General features: G+C 35.8%; 1 protein-coding gene across 1 annotated transcript in view; it reads left to right on the forward strand.

Moving 5' to 3' along the window:
- Positions 1-2,810: 2,810 nt before the first annotated feature.
- The window catches only part of Dus4 (Dihydrouridine synthase 4), a 62,290-nt gene continuing 40,100 nt past the window's right edge, over positions 2,811-25,000 (forward strand). Inside the window, exons 1-2 of the mRNA XM_089253513.1 lie at positions 2,811-2,888; positions 23,519-24,916. Of these exons, the coding sequence (XP_089109639.1) occupies positions 23,538-24,916 (1,379 nt within the window). The 5' untranslated portion in view covers positions 2,811-2,888; positions 23,519-23,537. The remainder of the gene's footprint in view (positions 2,889-23,518; positions 24,917-25,000) is intronic.

Raw genomic sequence — 25,000 nt, forward strand, 5'->3', positions numbered from 1 at the left:
AACGTTTTAATACGTAGAATTCATTTTAATCCCCTGCAATTTGCAGTAACGCTTCGTTTCCGGCCATTGTGATTTTTCCGTAATTACAGCAATATTTGGCAACTTTTTACACTTTTGGCGTTGTTCATGACGATAATTGGTGATGTCCCGTATTTGGAATTCCGACTTCCCGTATTTCTCTTGAGGAAATATGGTCAGACTAGTGTGAAAAACTGGGAAAACCGAGACGATTTTGCAAAAAATGTCGCGATCATAGGCGGTGATTGACTTGGAAGTCTGGGGGGGGACAAGATGATGTCAATTCATATATGCATATGCACATTAGATCAGTCAACTTCACCTTTGACGATGATGATGTCAATTGATCTATATACATTCATTTATACAAAAATTGCCACGTTTTTAAGACAAATAAATTCAATTGGTCGAATGGTCGACGCGCGTTTCGGCTCTTCAATGGAGAGCCGTCATCAGGACCTTGTGGTCAGAATCAGTCGTGGAGGGGTGATGTTTACGTCTGGTCGTCCGAAGACTTCGCCTTTGTATTTACTGCGTCCGAGTGGTCTTTGGATGCGAATTGGGGAGCCATCTGTTGCAAACTATTGAAAGTTTTGTCACGACTGAGGTTGATAAAGCCTGTCCAAGCTGACGAAATAGGTGGCGTGTTTCTTCCATCATTAACGAGGAAATTCTGGCATGTTCTGATGAAGTATCCCTCGAGAAAATTCAATTCAGAATTGTGTGTCGCTTTTTTAAAAACAAATGCTTTATCAAAATCAAAATAACGTGAACGTTGCCAACAGTGTTGCTCAACACTGTTGGCAACGTTTACATTATTTTGGTTGTGGTAGCAAAAATTTTGCATCGCCAACGGGATCGATGTGTTTCTCGTACAGAAAATGCTGGGAGTTTTTTTGTGAGTAACTAGACTGCAAAAAAAAGTTGTTCCAATTAATTGTAATATTATAACAAAAAAATGAGAAAAAATTTTACTCTTCCATAAAGGGCTGATGAAACGTCTACTTCATCAGAATATTATGCAAGTAGAGGTTGGTTTCATAGGTTTAAGAAATGATTCAAATTACACAATGTAAAAATCACTGGCTATCAAGCTTCTGCCGATCAGGAGGCAGCTAGAAAATTTCCAAAGACTTTGCAGAAAATTATTGAAGAGAAGTGTTATGCACATCAGCAGGTGTTTAACACTGATGAACCTGCGCTATTTTAGAAAAAAAAGGCTGCAAAGAAAATTATCACCCAAGAAGAAAAGTGATCCCTGGTTTTAAGGCAAGTAAAGGTAGGCTTACTATGTTATTTTGCCCAAATGTATATGTGTACATGACAAAGCCCACTGTCATTTCAAATCTATGAATCTGCAAACATTGAAGGGAAAGTCAGAGCTCCCACAGCATTTTGGATGAACAATAAAAAATAAAAAGGCTTGGATTACGAAAACACTTTTCCTAGATTGGTGTAAACAGTGTTTCGTTCCGGAAGTCAGGAAGTACCTTGAGATTGAATAGGGCCGCAACTAGATGCTTGGTCTCCCGGGGTAAGTGCGCATTTTGGCGCCCCCTTGTAATGTTGAAGGTAAGGGTTGAGAATGAAATTTGTGCCCCCTCTGGTCCAACACTGTTGGCAACGTTCACGTTATTTTGATTTTGATAAAGCGTTTGTTTTTAAAAAGCAACACACAATTCTGAATTGAATTTTCTCGAGGGATACTTCATCAGAACATGCCAGAATTTCCTCGTTAATGATGGAAGAAACACGCCACCTATTTCGTCAGCTTGGACAGGCTTTATCAACCTCAGTCGTGACAAAACTTTCAATAGTTTGCAACAGATGGCTCCCCAATTCGCATCCAAAGACCACTCGGACGCAGTAAATACAAAGGCGAAGTCTTCGGACGACCAGACGTAAACATCACCACCCCACGACTGATTCGTGTGAATTCTGACCACGAGGTCCTGATGACGGCTCTCCATTGAAGAGCCGAAACGCGCGTCGACCATTCAACCAATTGAATTTATTTGTCTTAAAAACGTGGCAATTTTTGTATAAATTAAAACCAGGCAAAGTTTCTCATTTTTGTGATAATATATACCTTAGATCAGTCGACTCCACGTTTGACTCTGAATCTATCTCCGCCCATGGTCGGGATATCCATAAAAACTGAAGAAACCGAGACTATCCCGGAAAAATACGGGATGTATGGTCAGATTTATTATGTTTCCTCACACATTAGGCAAAAAAACCTCGAAACCATAACTACCCGAAATAATTATAAGTTTACAAACTTTCGGCAATCTTGTTTGTAAACTTTCATTTCATGAAATTAGCACAATCAAATTGAGCGAACTTGAATAACAAAATATTTAGGAATCTCTATCTCGAGTAAAAATTATGAACATCTCGACAAAATAAAAATGTTGACTTATTCTTTTTCGGAAAATCTAATTTCGATTGGGATCAAACCTGCGGTTCTCATAAACTATTTTGTTGTGTCCAAGATTTCTTAGAACCGTGAGACTTGCCAGCATCAAAATTTTACGGGGGTTTTTAGCTAGTAGAGGATCGGACTGGTGAATTCTTTAACCAATCAAAAGTCACACATTTTCCAGAAGCTTTTTTGTGTAATTTATTAATGCAGTCGATCAAAGTCGTCAGCATATTAAGGAAATAAATAATATTTGTCCACACATTAATTAATCAAGTCAAGTCAATTATGCGATCGTGAGATTGGACATGATCTGTGCTACACTTGGCCCGAAGGCATAAAGCCCTGTATAATTGAAGAAGAAGAAGAAGAAGATCTGTGCTACAAAAAAGAAACTTCCCTTGAATAATAAATTCTTTAGCAGCTGAAATATCTCGAGCTTATCACTGTAAGTGGTAGTTTATTTCTAAGTTTAATATTTTTATCGCTTTATTAAGTTTATATAGTCTTTATTAAGTTTTTATAGTCAATAATTTTACTGTTAGTTTTTCATTGGAAATTAAATGGTACAGTAGGACTTCTCTGAACCTAGGTGATTCCGGATTATGGATCAACTTTTATTTATTTCCCAAGTCTTCATATTTAAAGCAATAATTTACCTTTTTGAGCACTTTGATTCATATTTTCCTTTGAAAAAAAATTAATGAAATATATATATGCATATATAGTAACATAAGTTAATTAAAATTGTAATTCCTTATTTAAATACTGTTACTAGTTAAATACGATTGCCTTATTCTTTAAACAGATTTTGTAGTCTGCTCAGATCGGGAATTATTAACAAATTCTTTTTTGTTTGTGAAGATCGTAAATGGTAGGTTTTCCAATTCTATGTACTCCACATAATATCTGTACTAATGTTTTACATTCTAACTTTTTTCATAAGTTCCTTTCTCACTTGTTTAACATCATGTTTTTGAGTTTTGAGTGTTTAGAATGGTTTATTTTTCTGTTCTACTGATAATGCTTTGGAAAGACAAAAAAAAGTGAAAACTTTAAAAGAAAAATTGGATAAATAGACTATGCTTGGCGAAAAATAAGTCAATTGCCACTGTGGCCTGCCATTATGGAATCAACGAATTTACTGTGAGATATATCAAGAAAAAGGAATATGAAATTTGATCAGCCATGGTTGTGGTAGCAAAAACTTTGCATCGCCTACAGGATTGATGTGTTTCTCGTACAGAAAATGCTGGGAGTTTTTTTGCGAGTAACTAGACTGCAAAAAAAAGTTGTTCCAATTAATTGTAATATTATAACAAAAAAATGAGAAAAAATTTTACTCTTCCATAAAGGGCTGATGAAACGTCTACTTCATCAGAATATTATGCAAGTAGAGGTTGGTTTCATAAGTTTAAGAAATGATTCAAATTACACAATGTAAAAATCACTGGCTATCAAGCTTCTGCCGATCAGGAGGCAGCTAGAAAATTTCCAAAGACTTTGCAGAAAATTATTGAAGAGAAGTGTTATGCACATCAGCAGGTGTTTAACACTGATGAACCTGCGCTATTTTAGAAAAAAAAGGCTGCAAAGAAAATTATCACCCAAGAAGAAAAGTGATCCCTGGTTTTAAGGCAAGTAAAGGTAGGCTTACTATGTTATTTTGCCCAAATGTATATGTGTACATGACAAAGCCCACTGTCATTTCAAATCTATGAATCTGCAAACATTGAAGGGAAAGTCAGAGCTCCCACAGCATTTTGGATGAACAATAAAAAGGCTTGGATTACGAAAACACTTTTCCTGGATTGGTGTAAACAGTGTTTCGTTCCGGAAGTCAGGAAGTACCTTGAGATTGAATAGGGCCGCAACTAGATGCTTGGTCTCCCGGGGTAAGTGCGCATTTTGGCGCCCCCTTGTAATGTTGAAGGTAAGGGTTGAGAATGAAATTTGTGCCCCCTCTGGTCCAGCACCCGGGGCATGAGACCCGCCTCCCCCAGTTGTGGCCCTAAGAGTGAAGACATGCTATTCAAAGTCATTTTGATACTGGATAATGCTCCTGGACACCCAGATGCCATATGAAAATATACCTGGTATGCCTTAAAATGAAGTAGGCACTGAAAATTATTTTTGGTTAAAATAATTCTGTTCAGCTAGCAATAATCTGCTCCTTTGCTACGGGATCCCCGGAAAGGCGGTAAGATTCCCAGAAAATACACACTTGAGTGCATTTTAGGTGCGGGATCCCAGAAGAAAAACCCTTGTGTGGGAGCGATTGTGGCCTTAACATTAGCACTAGGCCACAGTTTATGGACGAGTCTATTTTTATAGGGAAGGGGTTGTCCTGTTAATATTCTGTCCCTCTCAGCTCAGTTCACCACATTTGGCACCAAATGGACCGATGTTATATCTCCATCGTTAATTTGCAAAGATTCGACCTTGTTGACCTTATTACTGTATAGTAATATTTTCTCTGAAAATATTCACCTTTGAAACAAAGCCTAAAAATCACCCCCTGCGATCATGTAGTTTGCAGGATTCAAGATCCGGCCCTGGATTCTGCCATATTAAAAGATATGATTGCGTGAGGTGATGCTCAATCAGACGAGCAAGACTTCCTCCTTTTGGTTAGCCTTGCAGCTCAAATGCCAATGACTGATTGTTCGCTTAGTGGCATGTAATTTATTATTTATTTGGTAATTCCAATGGTCCTGCGAGCAGTGATGCATCACTTCTCGGAGGATTGATAAGTAGTCACCGGCAGGAACCAAAAGTCAGTCGATGTTAGATGTTGTTCGAGCTGCATTGTCTGCTTTCTCATTGCCAGCTATTCCAACATCAGCCTGTATTTAGTAAAATTTTACTGTGATACCATGATGTGTAAGATAATGTAGTTCATGAAAGATGGCATGTGTGAATGAATTAATATGAAAAGTAAAGGAACACAGTGCTCGCACTGCACTGAGAGTCACTATAAATGATGCATCATCGATGGCATTTGTGTTGTATATAACAGAGAGCTTGAAGGATAGCGTACAGTTCCACTGAATTAATAGAGAATGTGTCAGAAATTTGAAAGATGTCAGCATAACTGACATATCCCGGGCTCTTACAGCCGTCGATGTAAATGGGAAAGTACCTATGATACTTGCCCCTGTGCCTAAGGAATATCTACTGTGTTGTCTCTCAGGTATAACAATAGTTTAAAAAAGCCATCTGGCAAAGACTGTTCCCATGGTGCCAGATATTGAGCAACTGGGGCCACGTGGCTGATGTTCAACTCCTCTAAGAGTGCCCTCATTCTGAGACAAAAAGATGGAGCACATGAAGGGTGAGCAGCAAAATGTCTAAAATGCAAGATTAAAAATGACATGATGAAGTGGTTGATCTGCGTTTTTTTTTTTTTTGTCTGGTTGTTTTGTTTGTGTTTTTTTTATCTTTTTTGAGAAGAGGAGATGGGAGAATGTTTGAGTATCTACTTTTCCCTTGTTTTTGCTCGATTTCTGCAAGTATAACTTTTCATAAGACATTCTCTATTATTTTGGCATATTTTTCTCAAACAGGGGATGGCCCTTAGGCATAAAGCCCTGTATAATTAAAGAAGAAGTGGATGATCTGGTAGAGACTTCATTTTGATATAATATTGCAAGTTTTCTTGCTGGCTCCAATGTTAGTGTTGGCTCGTTACATTCTACGTAGAAACTTTCCATGGGAGATGTTTAGAAAGCTCCTGAACAAATCTGGAGGGCTAGCTGGTGAACTGGATCGAGCACACTCAGATAGCTCAGAGGTGCTGACCTGTATACAATGAAACTGTAGTCGAGCTTTGATCTTACTAGAGCTTTATACAGGGTGGTAACTATCGACTGCCCAATAATTACAAATGTGATTCCTTGTGAAAAACTGATATGGAAAAATGTTTTCTGTTTTTTTTCATTTGACCCATAATTGAGTTATAACTCTTTAAAAATTGATGATGTCCCTTCAAAATTCTAACAAATTCACTGAACATACACCAAACGTTTAACTTGGCATTTTTTTAAACTGAACAATAATATAACCCTAAGAAATCGAGAAAGTATAAACCAGTTTCTTTTCCCTCTTTTGTTGTAGGTGTGTGTGCCCTTTTCAAATTTTTACATGGTTCTTAGTTACTACAATTTTCTACGATTACAGAGTTTTTGAGTTCATCCGTGAGATTAAAAAAAACTACTGCCACCCCAGAAATTTTGCTCAAATGTGTTAGTAAACCACCATGTGACAAAAATCTGAGAAAAAACCATCTATCTCTCTCTAGATCCAAATATTTTTTACAACAAATATTGAGTTCTCCGATTTTTGAAATTTATACATTTTTTCAAACTATAAAATTCATAAAATTCTTATGGGTGATAAAATATGGAAGTTCGAGGTTCATCTTACTAAAATATGCCATATAAATATTTCTACAAAATTTCTCAGGATTTTTGGTGTAGTAGGTTTTTCCACATCTTAAATGAATGAGCTCAAAAGCAATTTGTAAAAATCACATTGAAGGCATTTTTTCTTGTTCATGTTTACACTATAACTCAATAATTTTTCACTTTATTTTGAAAAAAAAAATTAACTCAGTTGACACAAAATTTTTTGCATTTTATTTTCATAATTGAATGAAATATTTTTTATTCAAATACAAATACAAATACAACGCCACAACAGGCAAATTGCCCAACGAGGTGGCTGACTTAAGAACATCATGGATCCCCGAGCCATTTTTTGGAGGCCCTACCTACTACTACTACACCACACATGCGCCCCGCCCGCACCCCCCGGAACCCCCCAACGAATCGGTACATGCGGGAATGTGCGTGTACGTGTAGTGAAACCTGACGTGAAGTTTTGTTGTTTCTCTGTAATGCCTGTTATGTGTAGTGCTGCCATCTGCCACTAGTTTTTCTAACTATGAGTGAAGTGTTATGATTGAATGATTTATTGTTGTAGGACTGTTGCTCTCTGTGGCGAGACTTTTTAACGGGGAGATCGGCTCACATTTGCGCCTTGAAGTTGGGAACCACAGAAAACCAACTTCAGCCGACCACCACTGTGGGGTTCGAACCCGGATCCTCGCATCGCGAGTCCGTCACTATAGTCATGTTAGAAAATTGTGAAAATGAAGTCATGTTAGAAAAATCGACTACAGGAGTCATGACACCCCTTAAATGAATAAAGTATCTCCAACAATTTTGAGATGAAATTTTTTCCCAGTTCCGATTCAGAAGTTTTGGAAGATTTACATGTTGCATCACAGCTTTTGATTGTAATTCTGCAACAATTATTTGAGTAACACAACAAGCATAATGAATGAAATTGATCACAGTTACAAATTGTCACGATGAAGTCAAACAATTACAGTTTAAAATTTTTACGGCATCTCATTCATGTTATGAATGTGCATATGAAAATGTGACACTATGAATAATCAATAGAAAATATATGAAACCACTAATTATTTTGAATATGTCATTTCATAAATTGACTAGTTTGAAAGTTTCTGATTGAATCATTATTATTTTACTGTTTTTACAAGTTACCTTCATCAAGCTACCATTTTTGCAATCTTCATTGAAGTTTTTTACACGTGACGTGACTGTTTTGATGAAATTTATAATACCTGAAAAATATTGCCATTTCATTGATCAACATGTAATCTGATTAAAACGACAGCGTATAAAAATGATCGCATAGTGAACACAACACACTGTATGCACCTTCGTTCAAAAAATTAGACTTGATAGTGAAAGAGAGCAAATTACCACGTTTGGGCAAAAAAGTATTGATTTGGTTAAGAAAAATTTGAAGTAGATCTCATTTGACTAACACTTTACAAATCTGGTGATAAATTTGCCAATACAGTGGATGAAACTAACACATAATTGCACGTAAGCTACACGTAACCAAAAGGTTATACCATCACACCACATTGAGAGAAAAAACGCCAATCATGAAAGAAGAAGGTTGAACTTGGTTTCTAATGGGATTGAATATTTCAGTTCATTTTCAAGAAGTGGCAACCTGCTGCTGGTGGAAAAATTTGCTTTCGTTGGGTGTTTGTTTGGCATGTAACTGGCCATTATAAAAATGACATGTCACAAAAATTCAAAGCATCATAACTCATTAAATATTCGTCAGATCCTAAAATGGAAAACACTTTTTGCTATTAGTTTTTCACAAGGAATCACGTGTATAATTAATAATAATATATTAATAATAATAATCACGTGTATAATTAATAATAATATATTAATAATAATAATCACGTGTATAATAATAACTGCTGCCAGAGAAAGAGAAGCCATTATTATGAGCGCACTTACTGATCTCGTTGAGTGCTGTTTGTAATTGTCTCTCTGCTGACCTGATATTCATTGATTGGTATGATATTAAAAGATCATCCACGTAAAGTGCACCAGTGACTGACAACAGGAGTTGATTCAACACCCTGTTAAGTCTCAAAATAAAAGGTGTAACACTTAAAATGAGGTACACCTTATTCCTGAATTTGGGGATCTGAGAGAGAGATAATATACTTCTGATCTATATCTAGAAGGTGCGGTGGGCCAGAAAGTTCTTAATAAAAATGGACACAATCTTCTCACTCACAAACCATACCCATTGATACCAACCGGTCTTTGAAAATTAACCCTAGCCTTTCCCTCAAAAGTTTGAAGTTGGTTTTTCGAAAACAATGAACCATTCTTTTATTGTTTGGTTTATCCGCAAAGAAGATGACCCGATTGAATAACCCGATGAGCACTAGAAGAAAAGTTGTTTCAAACCGTAACATGTTCAACAAGTATTTTTCAACAAGTATACCATAAGTATTTTTTATGGGCGTTGTATAATATTTTATCATGTGTATACATTGTTTATAATTTGTGTTAATTGCATTTTTAATTGGGTTGCTGTATTTTTGAAATATATGACAACCATATTTTTATGGGCATCTTTTTATCAGCCACCTCGTTGGGCATTTTGTCTGTTGTGGCGTTGTATTTGTATTTGAATCTTTCTTACATTTATCTCTCGTCAATTGTATTATCTCCATATTATGAGAAAGGCAAAAGAAATGCAATTTTGTGGTTCCCCTTGCCTTCACTTTTCATTCTTTCTCATTTTTTTATTTATTTTTCCAAGTTTCCCTTTCAAATTGCTTGTTTAATCTCAGCTACAGTGAAAAACTGCCTGCTAAAAGCAACAAAAATGTCATACAATTAACATTATGCCAAATAAAATATATTAATTTGCTCATTAAATCCAGACTCTTATTAAATTCTGTCATGGAGTCGAGCAGGGTTATGATAATTGAACATTTCAATTGTTCTGTCAGTCAGCTTAATTGCTTTGAGCAGGGATTAACAAATTAAAATAAAAATTAAGCTCCAGATAAATTTATTAGGAGTAAAAGATTTCTTGTTTTTGATTAGAACAATTAAAACTTGAAACAGTCTGAAACAGTGGTTCTTAACCAAGGGTGCTGCAGAGTGTTATGGGAGTGTAAGAAAAAATTGGAACATTTTGACTAGTCCAAAGAAAGACATTTTCTGGATATTAATGTTGAGATGAACTTTAAAAAACTTTGAAAACTGGTAAAATTTGGTAAGCCCTGGCTTTGAGAGTACAAATTTCCTTACAAAAAAATTCAGACAATGAATTTCTGTGGGGAAAAAAAATCAATTTTCATCCCCAAAAACTACTTTCATGACTGGAGCTCTGTTTATTCATTAATATCTGCATAATGATCTAAAAGACTAATGCATAATGCTGATAAAGCAAGAATTTTATATAATTCATAGTCTGACAGAGCAGAAAAAAAGAAAAACTGAAATTCACTTATAGCAAGAAACCTGTTATAATGACGATTTCTCCATAATTGTGAGCTTTCCTTGTTACAAAGTACAGACTTTTACTGTATTATCTTTAATCTGTGACAGTTGGCTTCATAGGTGTTCCCCTATATCAGTGGTTCTCAACCTTTGAAATCTTGTGGCCCGGTAAATCTCTTTTGTGTAAGTGAAAGGCCTAGTCATACATGCAACTAAGTATAAATACATCTGAAAAGAGATTCTGACTAATCATGAACTGATTAATTCATGAACTAATCAGGTTTGGGTGATAGAGTAATTCTCATCATGATTGGCCCACAATTTTAGCTCAAAATGCAGCTGTGTCAGGTTAGCTTGATCATTTGATCATTTTTGTCGCAGCATGGTCATTTTCTGCACACGAGGGCTAATTAGATCAGGACATACAATTTATTGACGATTCCGAACGGCAGGCTTGTTTTTTATACTCATTGAGAGGTTGGCGCGCTAACCCCTCGATGGGGGGGACTTCCTGCGGTAGCAATTTTTTCTGCGGCCATGTCACCGTTTCCGTCGTACCCCTGTGTCAGGAAAGTTTTCTGACAAGGACGAACCGGGTATCGAACTCACAACACCTCTAAACATCCTTTGGTACTTTAGGCAAGTATCTTATCGACCTGGGCTACCGCGCCCCGTCAGGTTAGCATGTACATCCCTATGTTTATATTATGACAAAATGTTCGAAGCTGAATCCATATTCATTAGTCATGCCTGAAAAATTGCAAAAAAAATCGTCATTAGGTAAAACATTTGTAAGCTGAGACATGCGTTAGCCAAGGTGTCACTGTACTATGATCTCTAATGTGTTGTATGTAAACCTAGAAAGCTACTTCAATAATTTTTACCATTACAGTTCAAGCTTTTTTAATTTTCAAACAGTGATATAAGCTAGCAGAACCTCTCTTGACCTTTTAACGGTCAATGTCCCCAATTGGGAACATAGGTTTTGTTAATAAATTTTTTTTTCACTCATGAAAGATAGGGCCCGATTTCGACACGGGCCCCATGTTTTAAGGGGGGGATCCCAAACTTAAAATAGTATATATATATTTTCCTCAAATTTTTTGTAAATTTTATTTCGTAAAATTTTGGAAATCAAAGAATTTTCTCTAAGACCAGGATTACGCTATAAAAGTTTTATAAAAATTCATTTATAAAACTTGAAAATTCAACCAATAAGTACATTATTTATATTTGAGCAAATGTAACTAACAGGCATTTTGGTTGTTTTGTTTCAAGTTTTGTAAAAGATCTTTACCGAACTTTTATAGTGTAATCCCAGCCTAAATCACATCGTACTATTTCCAACGTATTCATTATTAGCAAACCCTATTAAATATTAATTAATCATCAATCCCAAAATCATATGAGGGGTTCACAACCATAGTAGACCAAGTCCATTTATCTTTATTATGGATAATATCACCTTAAAGTCTTTGACAGACAACTAATTCAATTATAGTGATGTAAAGGAATTAAATATGTCAAAGTTCAGTTAAAACTATTATTTTTAGTGCTCTACTTTCACAAAATTTGTAAAAGCAAGGCTTTTATAAAAACTTTAAGATGTTATTATCCATGATAAAGGTAAATGGACTTGGCCTACTATGGTTGTGAGCCCCTCATATCATAATATTTCCAAAATGTCCATTATTAGCAAACCCTATTAAATATCAATGCTCATATTATGGCAATCAATAATAGACTTTGCATAGCATGCACCTATTGCAATATTAACTCCACGACAAAAATATGTTTCAATGTGTCATAGTCTTTTGTTCGATTCCTCATTTTCACATCTTTCTAGCCATAAAATGATTATAAAACAATGACAAAAAATAGTTGATAAGGTTTTCGCGGCCATCATTTGATAAAAATTGTTTTTTCGGGTTCGAAGACCGTCGTCCGTTTGAGTTTGTTCTCAACGTTTCCCCAACACTAGTGGTTGGCATCATCAGGAGAATTGATAAACTGGATCAAAGTCAAGTTTTCCGAAGTCTCAGGTTGTATTTATGCACATAAGTGGCTTGAACTACACTATTGTTTTGCGATTGGTCAGTTGTAGAGTATCTAGGTAAAGAGATTGAGCACTTGAAATCAGTTTTCCGCTCTAATGGGTACACGAAAGACGACATCAAGAAAGCCTTACGCTCCATCAAGGAATCACCAACGGAAAATGAGCAGTCACAATCAATTGGAAAAGCTGTGCTGCCTTTTATCCCCGGAGTGACGGCAAGAATCAGCAAGGTCATGAAAAAACATCGTATAAAGACCATTTTCAAACTAACCAGAAAAATATGTGAAATGCTGCGATCAGCAAAAGACCACCGTGACCCTCTATCAACACCGGGGATCTACCGAATACCGTGCACCTGTGGTCAGGTATATATTGGAACCACAAAAAGATCTGTGGCCACAAGAATAAAAGAGCACGAACGATGCTGCAGAATGGGCCAAACAGAAAAGTCGGCGGTGGCAGAGCATGCGCTTTACGACAACCACAGTGTACAGTTCAGCAAAACACAGGTACTAGCTAATGTTGACCACTTCTTCCCACGAATCTACAGAGAGGCTATTGAAATATACAAGCACAAAAACAGCTATAATAGAAGAGAAGAAACTTTGAAATTGAGCAGATCCTGGACACCAGCTCTCAGAAGAACAAGAACCTTCCCCTTCAAGGTCCAGCAACAGAATGATGACAACAGCCAATCAGATAGCTCCACATCTCTCGACCAATCAGGTTCTACCAGCATAACAACTGTTTACAATACGCTGCCAGCCATAGAATCAACTGACCAATCGCAAAACAATAGTGAACTTATGTGTGAAATCAAGCCACTTATGTGCATAAATACAACCTGAGACTCCGGAAAACTTGACTTTGATCCAGTTTATCAATTCTCCTGATGATGCCAACCACTAGTGTTGGGGAAACGTTGAGAACAAACTCAAACGGACGACGGTCTTCGAACCCGAAAAAACAATTTTTATCAAATGACAAAAAAGTTTGCATGTTTGATAAACATGAGAAGTCCTCAAATTTTCATGAAAATTCTGTATATTTGCAATGCAAAACTTCAGATGAACTGCAACAATTTCCATCCTTGATTGAGGTTGGTGACACAATGCACACAAATGTTAAATAATACTAGAGGTTTAAAAGAGATGTTTCTCCAAATGTTGAGACAGCATTGAATTGTCATTAACAACATCACCAATATCAAACTGTTCTAAAGAAAAATCATTCGTCTTATTAAAAAGGAAAATCATCAGTTCGCTCAAGTCTTTTATAAAAAAAACTGTCATCTCTCTAGCTTTATTGTGTATTGAAGCTGAGATAACTCGGAAATTATATTTTGATGACATTACCAATGATTTTGCTCATGAGAGTGTGAAAAAAGTATTTGTTGTAAGATACACTCATGTCCATAAATTAAGGATAATGCCAGCTCCGGCAAATAAAGGTTCAGAAACAAAACAAATGTTACTTATTCATAAAGCCCATTTATTAAACAAAAGATAAAGAACAAAAACGATGGTGTATGTATGATACCATTCGTAAAAACTACGATTTTTTGCTTGGTTGGTATGATGGTTAATACATTGTATGTCTCCCATGCGATGAAATACAGTCCATACAACGCCTAGGCATGCTGAGTATCAAATTATCGATCTGATCTTGGGGAAGATCATTCCACTCAGCAAGCAATGCTCTCCGAAGTTCCGGTACACATGTAGGAGGTGGTTGACGGGCTGCAACTCGTCGGCCAAGCATGTCCCACACATGCTCTATCGGATTCAAGTCAGGTGAGAATGCTGGCCATTCCATACGGGTTATATCCTCAGATTCAAGGCATTCGTTTACGATGTTTGCTCGGTGAGGACGGGCGTTGTCATCCATAAACACAAATTCTGCGCCCATAGCACCTATAAACAAATGTACATGTTGTTCCAGAATGATGTCCCGATAAATTTGGCCTCTCATGGTTCCGGTTTGAAGATGCAGATCTGTTCTGGAACCCAGTATAATTCCACCCCAAACGAGCAATGCTGCACCACCATAACGGTGTCATTCAATGATGTTGTCTTGGTGGTAACGGGTACCTGGCGTTCTCTATATGAAAGTCCGACATGAATCGGACTGCAAGCTAAACCTGGACTCGTCGGAAAACATCACACAAGCCCACTGTGACGATGTCCACATTGCATGTTCTCTACTCCAGGCTAATCGCTGCCGACAGTGAGTTGCTGTGAGCGGAACACATCTGACAGGCCTGCGAGCATATAGACCAATATCTCCCAAACGTCTGTACACGGTTTGCCTTGAAACTGTGGTACCCATGGCTTCAGATAGCGGACGAGACAGGTCATATGCTGTACTCCGTCTGCTTCTTTTGGCAGTTACTGCCAAATACCGGTCTTCATTCTGAGTTGTAACTCGGGGGCGACCTGTACTGTAACGTCTACTGACATTTCCGTTATCTTGGAATCGTTGCCAAAGCCTAGAGATGATACTTTGGGCAATTCCAAGTTCCTCTGATACTTCCATCTGAGTACGCCCACATTCCAGGCGGCTGATAATTCTACCACATAAAAAATCACCCACATGCGTCCTCTGTGTCATAACTATTCGCTTTTGGCACTGAGTGCCTTACAAAACTCTTGTGAACAATTTTACTTCTTTGCCACCATTCCTTATATACCCCCCTCTTACACTCTCGTCATTGTGATGTACTATCGGCATCGTCTGGTGGCTTCCTGAAATTTGCATATCATTCTTGCAGATGTGTGTGATAATTCTACAGGTGAAATTTTTACTTTAGATTTTGATTTCCGTGTGATTCTGAATTACCCTTAATTTATGGACATGAGTGTATTTTATGGAGAATTTTGGAAGAAATTATGGAGACATAATTTATACATAGAATAGTTGATCAACTTTGCCCAAGAATATTGAGAAGACACCAACGAATAAGGCAAATACACAAAAAATAATAAAAGTCCTAATGCAATAATAAAAGTCCTTCCTTTTTCCTCTGAAGACGGCACCCATTATTGGTGTTGAAATGCATTAGGACTTTTATTATTTTTTGTGTATTTGCCTTATTCGTTGGTGTCTTCTCAATATAATTTATACATATAGAATTTTACATCGCGTTTCTCAATTAAAATAGTGTTATTTTTTATGCATTTACAAACAACATGCACTTTATTTGTTGACATACTGAACCTCTTTGACCACAGTCAAGGGGGGGGGGGCCTAATACCTCTTTTGCCCGGGGCCCCATCAAGTCAAAGTCGATCCCTGATGAAAGCACTTTATTTTCCTTACTGAAGGTGTGAGGTTCAAACTTAATTCAGAAAACAAAAATTTCACTCATTTCAGCACTTGTTATAAATTAATTTTTTTTTAATCATCTATTTCAAGAAAGAATAGAATTTAATAATTTTTGTTCTTATTTTTAATGTTTTTTCTATGGACATGTGGGCAAGTTCAGAAAACATATAGGATTTTTTTTTCATGAATTTCTTGGTTGATATCTCTAACAGATGAGAAGGGGAAATAAAAATAAAAAATAATGAAAATCTATCCGAATCTAAATTCAGCATATAGAGATTAACCAGCCTGATTTAATTCAGACAAAGCATCAGCTGGTTTAGAAGAAATATAGTTTATCAAGTGAGATCAAAACCAGTGTAAAATTATTTATGTAGTTATGTAGACTATAGTATCTGTTGGATACTTCATGGTGAAATAGGGCATTGTTCTGAATACAGTCAATTCTTGATAATTCAAATTCTGATAACTCAAATATCTGTTTAAGTTGAAGTTTTCTCTTGGTTCCAGAACCTCTAAAGATCAATACTATTTTAGTGTTAAAATTTTTACTTAAGCCAAAGTTTTCTTCCTTTAAATCAATGTTTATGGGTACGACATGAATTTGAGAAAAAAAACCATTTATCCTTCCAATAAAAAATTAAAGGTGTCTGACATGATTCAAAGAAATGCTTTCTCCCCTTCCACTCCAATTTTTTTTAATTTTTATTGATCAACATTGACCAATGACAATGAACTTGGTCATCTGTGTTTACAAATCATTTGTAGCAAATCTGGTCATGTTGAAATCGCATTTCACTTTCATTCAGTTCTGACTGAATATGGTTGTGAAATGCGGAATTAATCTTGATTGGACATAAATTTAAAAAAAAAATTGATTTAAAAAAAGTTTTAGATTTAAACGTAAAATGAATAAATTATCGATGAAATGGGAAAAAATCATATTTTCAAGAAAAATTTTGTTGTGGAAAAGTAAGGCATCCTTTCTGAATGAATCTACCTTATCAATGATTTTAAAAAAAATTACTGCATAGTTACGCTTCGTTCCCACAAGATTGCATATGTGTCATTTTGAAGAACTTTATACGATTGGATATATCGCCCATTCAAATTGTAAAATTTTTTTCCAAGATTGTTGGGGGGGGGGGGAGACAGAATCTATAAAAACTTGATCATAAATATATCCACAGTGTTTTGTCATTTAGCCGCTATGTGGTCGTGAGTTCCACGTCACAAAAATCTGGATTTGGGACCGACTAGGCTGCTAATGTGCATTGGTGGTTGGCTAAATATGATTTTCTGATGCTTTCCAAGTTTGAATCTTTTTCAACTATCCATTTGAAAAACACTGTTGCCATGTCACAGAGGCGGTTCTTGGAATATATGGCCAAAAAGGGTGTCGCTCCAGAAGAGGTGCCAAATCTGGGATGAAAGAGTGAAAAAAATTGTAATTTTTTTAGAAATTATTGGGATAGGGAAAAATTGGAATGGGGTGGGCAAGAGGGACAGTAAAAGCAGGTCCCTAGAGATTTTGTCTCGAGCCACCCTTGCCATGATGATCGGCAGATGTATAACATGAATATACATTGAATTGCAACTCCACACATTAGTGATTTGGAGGAAGGATAGCACCACCTATACTAAACAGAAGACACTCACAGCTCTGGACACACCAGCACACTGTTTAGTTTCACCATTACAAATCTAACATAGCTCCCATATTCTGGTGTGAAATATGTGGCAGTTATAAAATGGTGGTAGACCACACTTGTGGACCAGCAGGGAGGGAAAAGAAAAGCTTTTCAGCTGGAAATTGCTCTAAAAAGATCTGTATAATCAGTTGATCATCAGAATCATTTGTTTTAAATTTATGCAGAAGATATTATTAAAAAAGCCAAGGTTTTTTTTATGAAATGAAAAATAAATCGGAAGAGGGGCTGATTTATTAGTAAATATATAATGTGTCTAACTTAATTATATTTGTTTTAAATTTGTTACACATGTTAATTCCCCAGTGTTGATGGGGTTTCTTTTCAACTTTTCTCTACCAGTAGAATACTTAGCAATGAATATAGCTAAACCTAGTTATACTAGTAAAATTAAACTTTTTTTTTGTTAGTGAATCTTTGGATTGAACATGTTTTTAGAAATAAATTATTTGTTTGATTCACGAGGGTATACGGTTACCTGTAAATGATGGGAGGGGTAGAACCTAACTTCTTTTTTCGAGAGGGACACACTTTCACTCAAAAAAGACCCAGATTTTCTCAATAACCTGGGTCCCGGGACCCAGGAAAATTAAAGTGGAGCGGCATCTATGAAGGGGTATAGGGTAAGGGGGTTGCATTGAGAAATAAACTTTATTAAATATCTGGGCTTTTCAGTGCTAAAATAAAAGGCTTTTAAGCAGGCGAGATATTTTGTCAATGCCACTGAAAGAGTTAAACACAAATATTGAATACTGATTTATAGCTATGTAGCAGAATTGACAAGTTTTTGCCACAAGTTGGAAAAACCGTCCTGGCAAAAATAGGTTTTTGCCAGTTTTGCCAAGTGGCAAAAATTGATTTTACCCTCATTTATGCATGTGAGACATTATTGTGCATTTGATTATTTTTTTAAATGCAAATAGTATAGCTTTTATCACAAACTTTACTATAAGAATTAATAAATCTTTGAGTTGGTGAGTTTTTTGCCATCGCTGGAGAAAACTGCAGTAAAAAATGTCCTGACAATAATGGGTTTTTCCCAATCATCAGAAATGTATACTTTATACATTTTTTTTCTTCCATCATTTCAGAAAAAATAGAATACAAAAAATTGTTTGAAATACACAAACTCTGGTTTAAAAATTATATTAACATGATATATAGGCCTATGCTTATTGATTTTTATCAAAGAAAACTCTGATCTACCACCATTTAACTGCCACAGTATTTTCACACCTGAATATAGGGAGCTATGTTAGATTTCTGTTGGTGAAACTTGAGTGTGCTTGTGTGTGTATGTCCAGCGTTTGGCATGTTTTGTGCTCAGTAGGGTGCCATCTATCCTCCAAATTGCTAATGTGTGGATTTGAAATGTAATGTATATATATTTATGTTGTAAGTCTGTGTGAATGTTGTGGCAACAGCGCTTTTATTTAAAAGGGATAGCTAACTCTAGGTTGGAAAACCTTAGAAAATTGTATGTAGTCGCGGGTTGCAAACCCGGATTTTCGCTGAAGGCAAAATCTGAGGAGGGCATGGGAACCTGTGCCCACCCCCCAAGGAGATAAAAAATTAAAAATGTTTTAAATAATTTTGCAGAAAATTAAAATATTTTAAAAAAATACATTATTATACAATCTGTTAATTTGAAATTACTTTTGAGAGTGGTCCAAAATTTCTGTGGAAGAAATCCTTGTACCCCCTGTAAAAAATGATTCTGCATACACACCTTTGATTTTCACAATTTGAAATTGTGACAACTGCATAACAGCTAGATGACAAAACTGTGGATATTCAATGTAGAGTTTTTACGGATTCTGTTCCCCCCTCTCAACAACCATCTCGGAAATTTTTTTAAAATTTGAACGAGTGTTCCAAACATTTAAGATTTTTCAAAAAACATGGATTCACAATCTTGTGGGAATGAAGCAAATTTACACAGTATAGACTGTCTTTGAATGTGGGTAGATAGCAGCAAATTTACCATAATTTCCAGTATGTAACCTGTATGGGGAAAAACCCTCAGTAATTAGAAAATTTGTTATGCAGCCCTACATTCAAGGACGCAACTAGATACCTCGTCATCTTATCCTCCAACAACCCACATATTATATCAATACAATGCAGTAAAATGCTTCATCTGTACTTCAAAGTAGTAAAACTGGTTTTCAAGGTTGTGCAATCATGATAAGCAGTAGAAAAAGGGGAAAAAAGAAGTTAGGAGAAGTTTCTTCTTTCTATACTTTTTTTTCTTCTTGGAACTAGGAAAGAATGTGTCCCATAGGATGCGTGAAACAAATTTTTATATGCATCCCCTTCCATAAACCCCCTACCCTCCTCTGGAACCGTCCCGAAAGTCTTAACATTGTTCGTAATTGGCCAACAAAAATTTCACTTCCAGATTTTTGACATCAAATGGTCAATTTGACCATCAAGAAGCCTAATGGACACTCAAGATTTGGTGAATTTGATTTTTATTCATTTGCCAAATGAAATATTTTGTCGCGATTTGGTGCAATGGTGATTGGCAGCGCGAACCCTGATGCTATAGTACTCTCCTATAGGGCTTCATAAATTTAACTTAAGTTATGACTGCAATCTGGTCAGGTAAAAAAGACTGTATTAAAATCCTTATTTGCACTCTGAAATCAGTGCAAATGAAAATTGTGTGTTAAGCACTTTGAATATTTTGATAACACCTTGGCTAATCAAAAGAAATGAGCTGCTCGTGTTTGGAGGCAAGGAAACAAATTTCAGTCATTAGCTGGAGTTTATTGAAAGTTGCAGACCAGGTGCATTGTCATCAAAGAGCAATATATTAAACAAATTATTTTTTAAACTTGGTGTTGTACTTCACGTATAAAATTGTAACCTCCTCTGTGAAAAATGGCTCATATGAAACAAGCTTTAGGATTCCATCCTAAAATCTCAGCAACGGTTTCATCTTTACTAACTCTCAAAAATTCATACAATTTCATTAAATATAATGTTCTGATCGAATAAAACAATTTTTTACTTGATTATCATTTAATGATCTCTGCTATCTCAATAATCCAGTGATTATGTTTGAATTTCAGAAATGTGAATTTTTCACAGAAAATCGTCTGAAATTGCATAGGTCTGGGTATCACCGTACGGTGAAACCTCACTACAACGATGCTTGATATAACAATAAATTTCTCTACACCACTACATTTTTCTTGATCCATAGAGTATCATTATGTCAAGATCTCACTGTATCAGGGTTGTCATGTTTTTGCCATAGGTGGAAATGACCACAGTAAAAACTGTCCCAACAAAAATAGATTCTTTCCCTATCTATCTGCATGTGAGGCATTGTTATGCATTTATTTTTCCATTTATTATGCAAATGACATAGTTTTGAACTCAAGTTTTGGTTTAATAATCAATCATTTTTAGGGTTGATTTGTTTTTGCCATAGCTGGGGGAAAAACTACATTGAAAAATGTCCTGACAAAAATAGGTTTTTGCCAAGCATGAAACAAATCTATACATTCCACATTAATTTATGTCTAGTATCATTTAAAAAAAATTGATGCAAAAGAATTATATATTGTTATAACAACCCCTCACCCGTAGGAAAACTTAACCAATTTTTCCTACAGGTTGTTGTAATGGAATGATCGCTATAACGCAGGGCATTATAATAAGCATCAACTGTATCTCTTTATTTATTTGCAAATTTATTTTCTACCAGATTACTTTTCAATATAACAGTATAAAGTTGATTGTTGTAATGATATCAAGTTTCGGTTACATATAATACACATTGAGTCAAATTTTTTTTGCCACAAAACCGTTTTTGCCATTTTTCCATGGTTTTTACCAGTTTTTGCCACTGTCTCAGTGAAAATACCTTTTCGCCTGCAAAATGCCCAACCCTGCTATATAGTGTATATGTATATACTGTATAAGGTAAGGAATTCAATAGCACATACTGAGAGTAGGCAGGTTTTATGATCATGAATTATTATAGGTCAACCCTGTCATCAAGTGTCTTTGGGGAAAGGGGAAGTCAAATGGTCTCATAGACAAAGTTATTGGGTTCATGGGGGTCATCCCTCCCACACTCAGGGTCAATGACTGATTGATCTAATATACAGCGAAACTCCTATAGGATCAAAAAAACATTATAAAGGTGTTATCATTAGAGATGAAATAGGCCTATATTAACAGTATGACAAGTTCTATCAGGACCAGAGAGTGATATTTTTGTACAAGTGTCCCTCACTTTACACGATTAATTGGTTCCACAAAATAGTTGTGTAAGACAAAATCACATAAAGTGAGTTGAATTTAACATGGAAAATAGAGAGTTGGTCTTACTCAAAAGGATTAAAAAATTGAACTCAACAGCAAATGAACTTTTTTTATTGAATTAATCATTCAAACCTTTATATGTATCAATAAATCCCATGAATTTAGCCAATATGAATGAATTAAATTTATATTTTTTCTGTCTCTACTACTTTTGATTGATTCTAGTGAGTGTGTATGTTTTCTTTCCTGAAGAGCCTGGTATGGTAGGTTGATAACTCATTTTAATGAAACAGTCAAGATTCGGCTGACGAGCAGCATTTTTCGTCTCCTTATCCTCTTTATTATTTCTCTAACTTTAGTAGCAAAGCCAGGATAATAAATTCTGCATATTTCTCACAAATATAAAAATTCTAGTTTCACTGGAACCTATTTTTTTTGATTAAATTTCCCATGGCATTCTCAATGTGTTACCAAACGTTGTGCGTCAGGGAGATCTGGTGAGTTGTATATGGGAATTTCTCTTATATTTGTCTCAGCTACATCATCAAATTCAATGTATTTTGTCGTCAAAAGATTTAACTATGTTATATATCTTCAATTTGCCAGCCCATTTCCAAGATTGAACTCCAATCCAAATTTTGCAAGGTGGAATTCCTAAGATCAACTTTTAAAAATCATGTTACAGTGAAATCGCGTGAAGCGAAAAAAGCTAGTGATACCTGTGTAGGCAATTATCGTTATACAGTATATCATTTATATAGGCAATTATCATTATAGAGGGTATTGTTATGTAGGCAATTATTGTTATAGAAAGAGTATCAAAATAGAAATAAGTAGAGTATCGTTATATATGATTTTCATGGCATATATAGGGCCTATTGTCATCATGCCCGGCCTTTTAAATGCATCATAAGCAGAGCCCTGTCCTTTGCCATAATTTGTGATGTGCTGCAGTTTCTTTTGTTAATTCCAAACATAATATTGAGATGTTAAATAGCGACAGAAAAAATATTCAGTTAGTATTTAGTATTCTGCCTTTGGGCACGGTAGCCCATGTTGATAAGGTATTTGCCTACCGTACTAAAGGATGTTCAGTGTTGTTGCAAGTTTGATACCTGATTCATCTTTGTCTGAATCTTTTCTGATGCAAAGGTACAATAGAAACAGCAATAATATGACAGCAAAACACATTGCTACTAGAGGAAGTCCCCCCCCCCCCAAGGAGTTAGTGCATGAACCCCTGAGATAGATTTATGGAAAAAAATAATGTCGATTGCAGCTGTTTGGATTTAGAAATAAACTGTAGGGCCCGGTCTAATTAGCTCTCATGTGTAGAAAATGACTATAGTGCAACAAAGATAATTAAACAATTGTCTAAAGGTTTTTTAAGTATTAAGTATCTAGACAAATATCTGTATAAATCCAAAACATACCTTTAAAGAAAAACATATTGCTTGTGTGCACCTATGCATTTTTTAAATAAAAAGTTTATTTTGGTGTGCTCTATCATCCCTGGGGACATTAGTCATAGTTTGTTTCAGATTCCAAAACGCTATGAATAAACTTCTATTATTATAAGTTCTGCCACACATTCAAAACAATAGTGAATTTTTTAAGTTCAGAGTCCAGTTGTAAAATGGGAATTTACAACTAAGAGCATGAATGAATAAATTTCAACAAATGTGTGTATTATTTATTTTATTTTTTGTTATTATGACAAAAAACTTTTAGTGCAACAATCACTTTAAAAAATAGACAAAGAATTCACATTTTATTACTTTTCAGTTTCATGACATTTTAACAATTTTTTCTAATATTAACCTTTATTTCATTACTTTTATAGATTGAGAAATCTGTCAATCATGTCAGATATCAGTCAAAGTATTTCACATCCAACCCTGTCATCGATATGTGAAGAGCCTTCTCAGTCTGCCACATCATGTAAAGATACTTCTCAGTCAACTATGTCATGTGAAGAATCTTCTCAGTCAACCCTGTCAGAAAGCTATGAAGACTCTTCTCGGTCAAACACATCGTGGAAAGACACTTCGGAGTCAACCACATCATATGAAGACTCTTCTCAATCAAACCTGTTAGAGATTTGTGAAAAGTCTCCTCAGTTAGCCATAACAGAGATAAGTGAAAAACCTCATTCAATCATGTCAGAGATATGTGAAAAGACTTCTCAATTAACTGTATCTCAAATATGTGAAAAGCCTCCTCAGTCTACCAGGTCAAAGATATGTGAAAGGCCTTCTCAGTCAACAAGACTGAAGATAAAGGAAAAGCCTTGTACATCAAAGAAATATAAAAAGCATTATAGGTCAACTATGTCTGAGATAAAGGAAAAGCCTTCTATATCAGACAGCCGAGAAAAGAATTCTACATCAGGCATGCGAGGAAAGCCTTCTACATCAGAAGACACATCAGGAAAGCCTTCTGCATCAGACATGCGAGGAAAGCCTTCTGCATCAGACATGCGAGGAAAGCCTTCTGCATCAGACATGCGAGGAAAGCCTTCTACATCAGATATGCAAGGAAAGCCTTCTACATCAGACATTTCATACAAGCCTTCTACATCAGACATTTCATACAAGCCTTATACACCTGATATTTCATACAAACCTTCTGTATCTGACTTTTCTTATGAGCGTTCTACATCAGACATGTCTACCAGGCCAAAGATATTTGAAAAGTCTTCTCAGTCAACCAGACCAAAGGTAAAAGAAATATCAAAGACATGTGAAAAGCCTTCTCAGTCAACCATGCCAGAGATGTGGGAAATGCCATCTGCATCGACCATGTCAGAGATGTGGGGAATGCCATCTGCATCGATCATGTCAGAGATGTGGGGAATGCCATCTGAATCAACCATGTCAGAGATGTGGGGAATGCCATCTGAATCAACCATGTCAGAGATGTGGGGAATGCCTACTAGGTCAACTATGTCAGAGATGTGGGGAATCCCTTCTATGGCAACTATGTCAGAGAAGTGGGGAATGCCTTTTACAGCAACTAAGTCAGAGATGATGGGAACACCTCCTACATTAACTAGGTCAGAGATGTGGGAAACACCTCCCATGTCCATTAGAAGAAAGCATTCTAAATCAACCATGTCAGAAATATGGTCTGAAATAAATGAAGATTCGTCTGATGATGATTTCACATATGTTAAACCTATGGATTTGTTACGTTCTTCAGAACTCACTAAAGTGTGTGCTCCCATGGTTAGATATTCCAAGTAAGAAAAATTACATGAATCAATTTTTTTGAGTGTCTGAAATTGTTAAATTTTTTTATGAACATGTTTTTGGTCACAGTAATC

Source organism: Pholcus phalangioides, unplaced genomic scaffold, assembly GCF_987345545.1.
Source record: "Pholcus phalangioides strain wild (caught in Gottingen) unplaced genomic scaffold, Ppha-v1.0 ptg000039l_1, whole genome shotgun sequence".
Taxonomy (NCBI): domain Eukaryota; kingdom Metazoa; phylum Arthropoda; class Arachnida; order Araneae; family Pholcidae; genus Pholcus; species Pholcus phalangioides.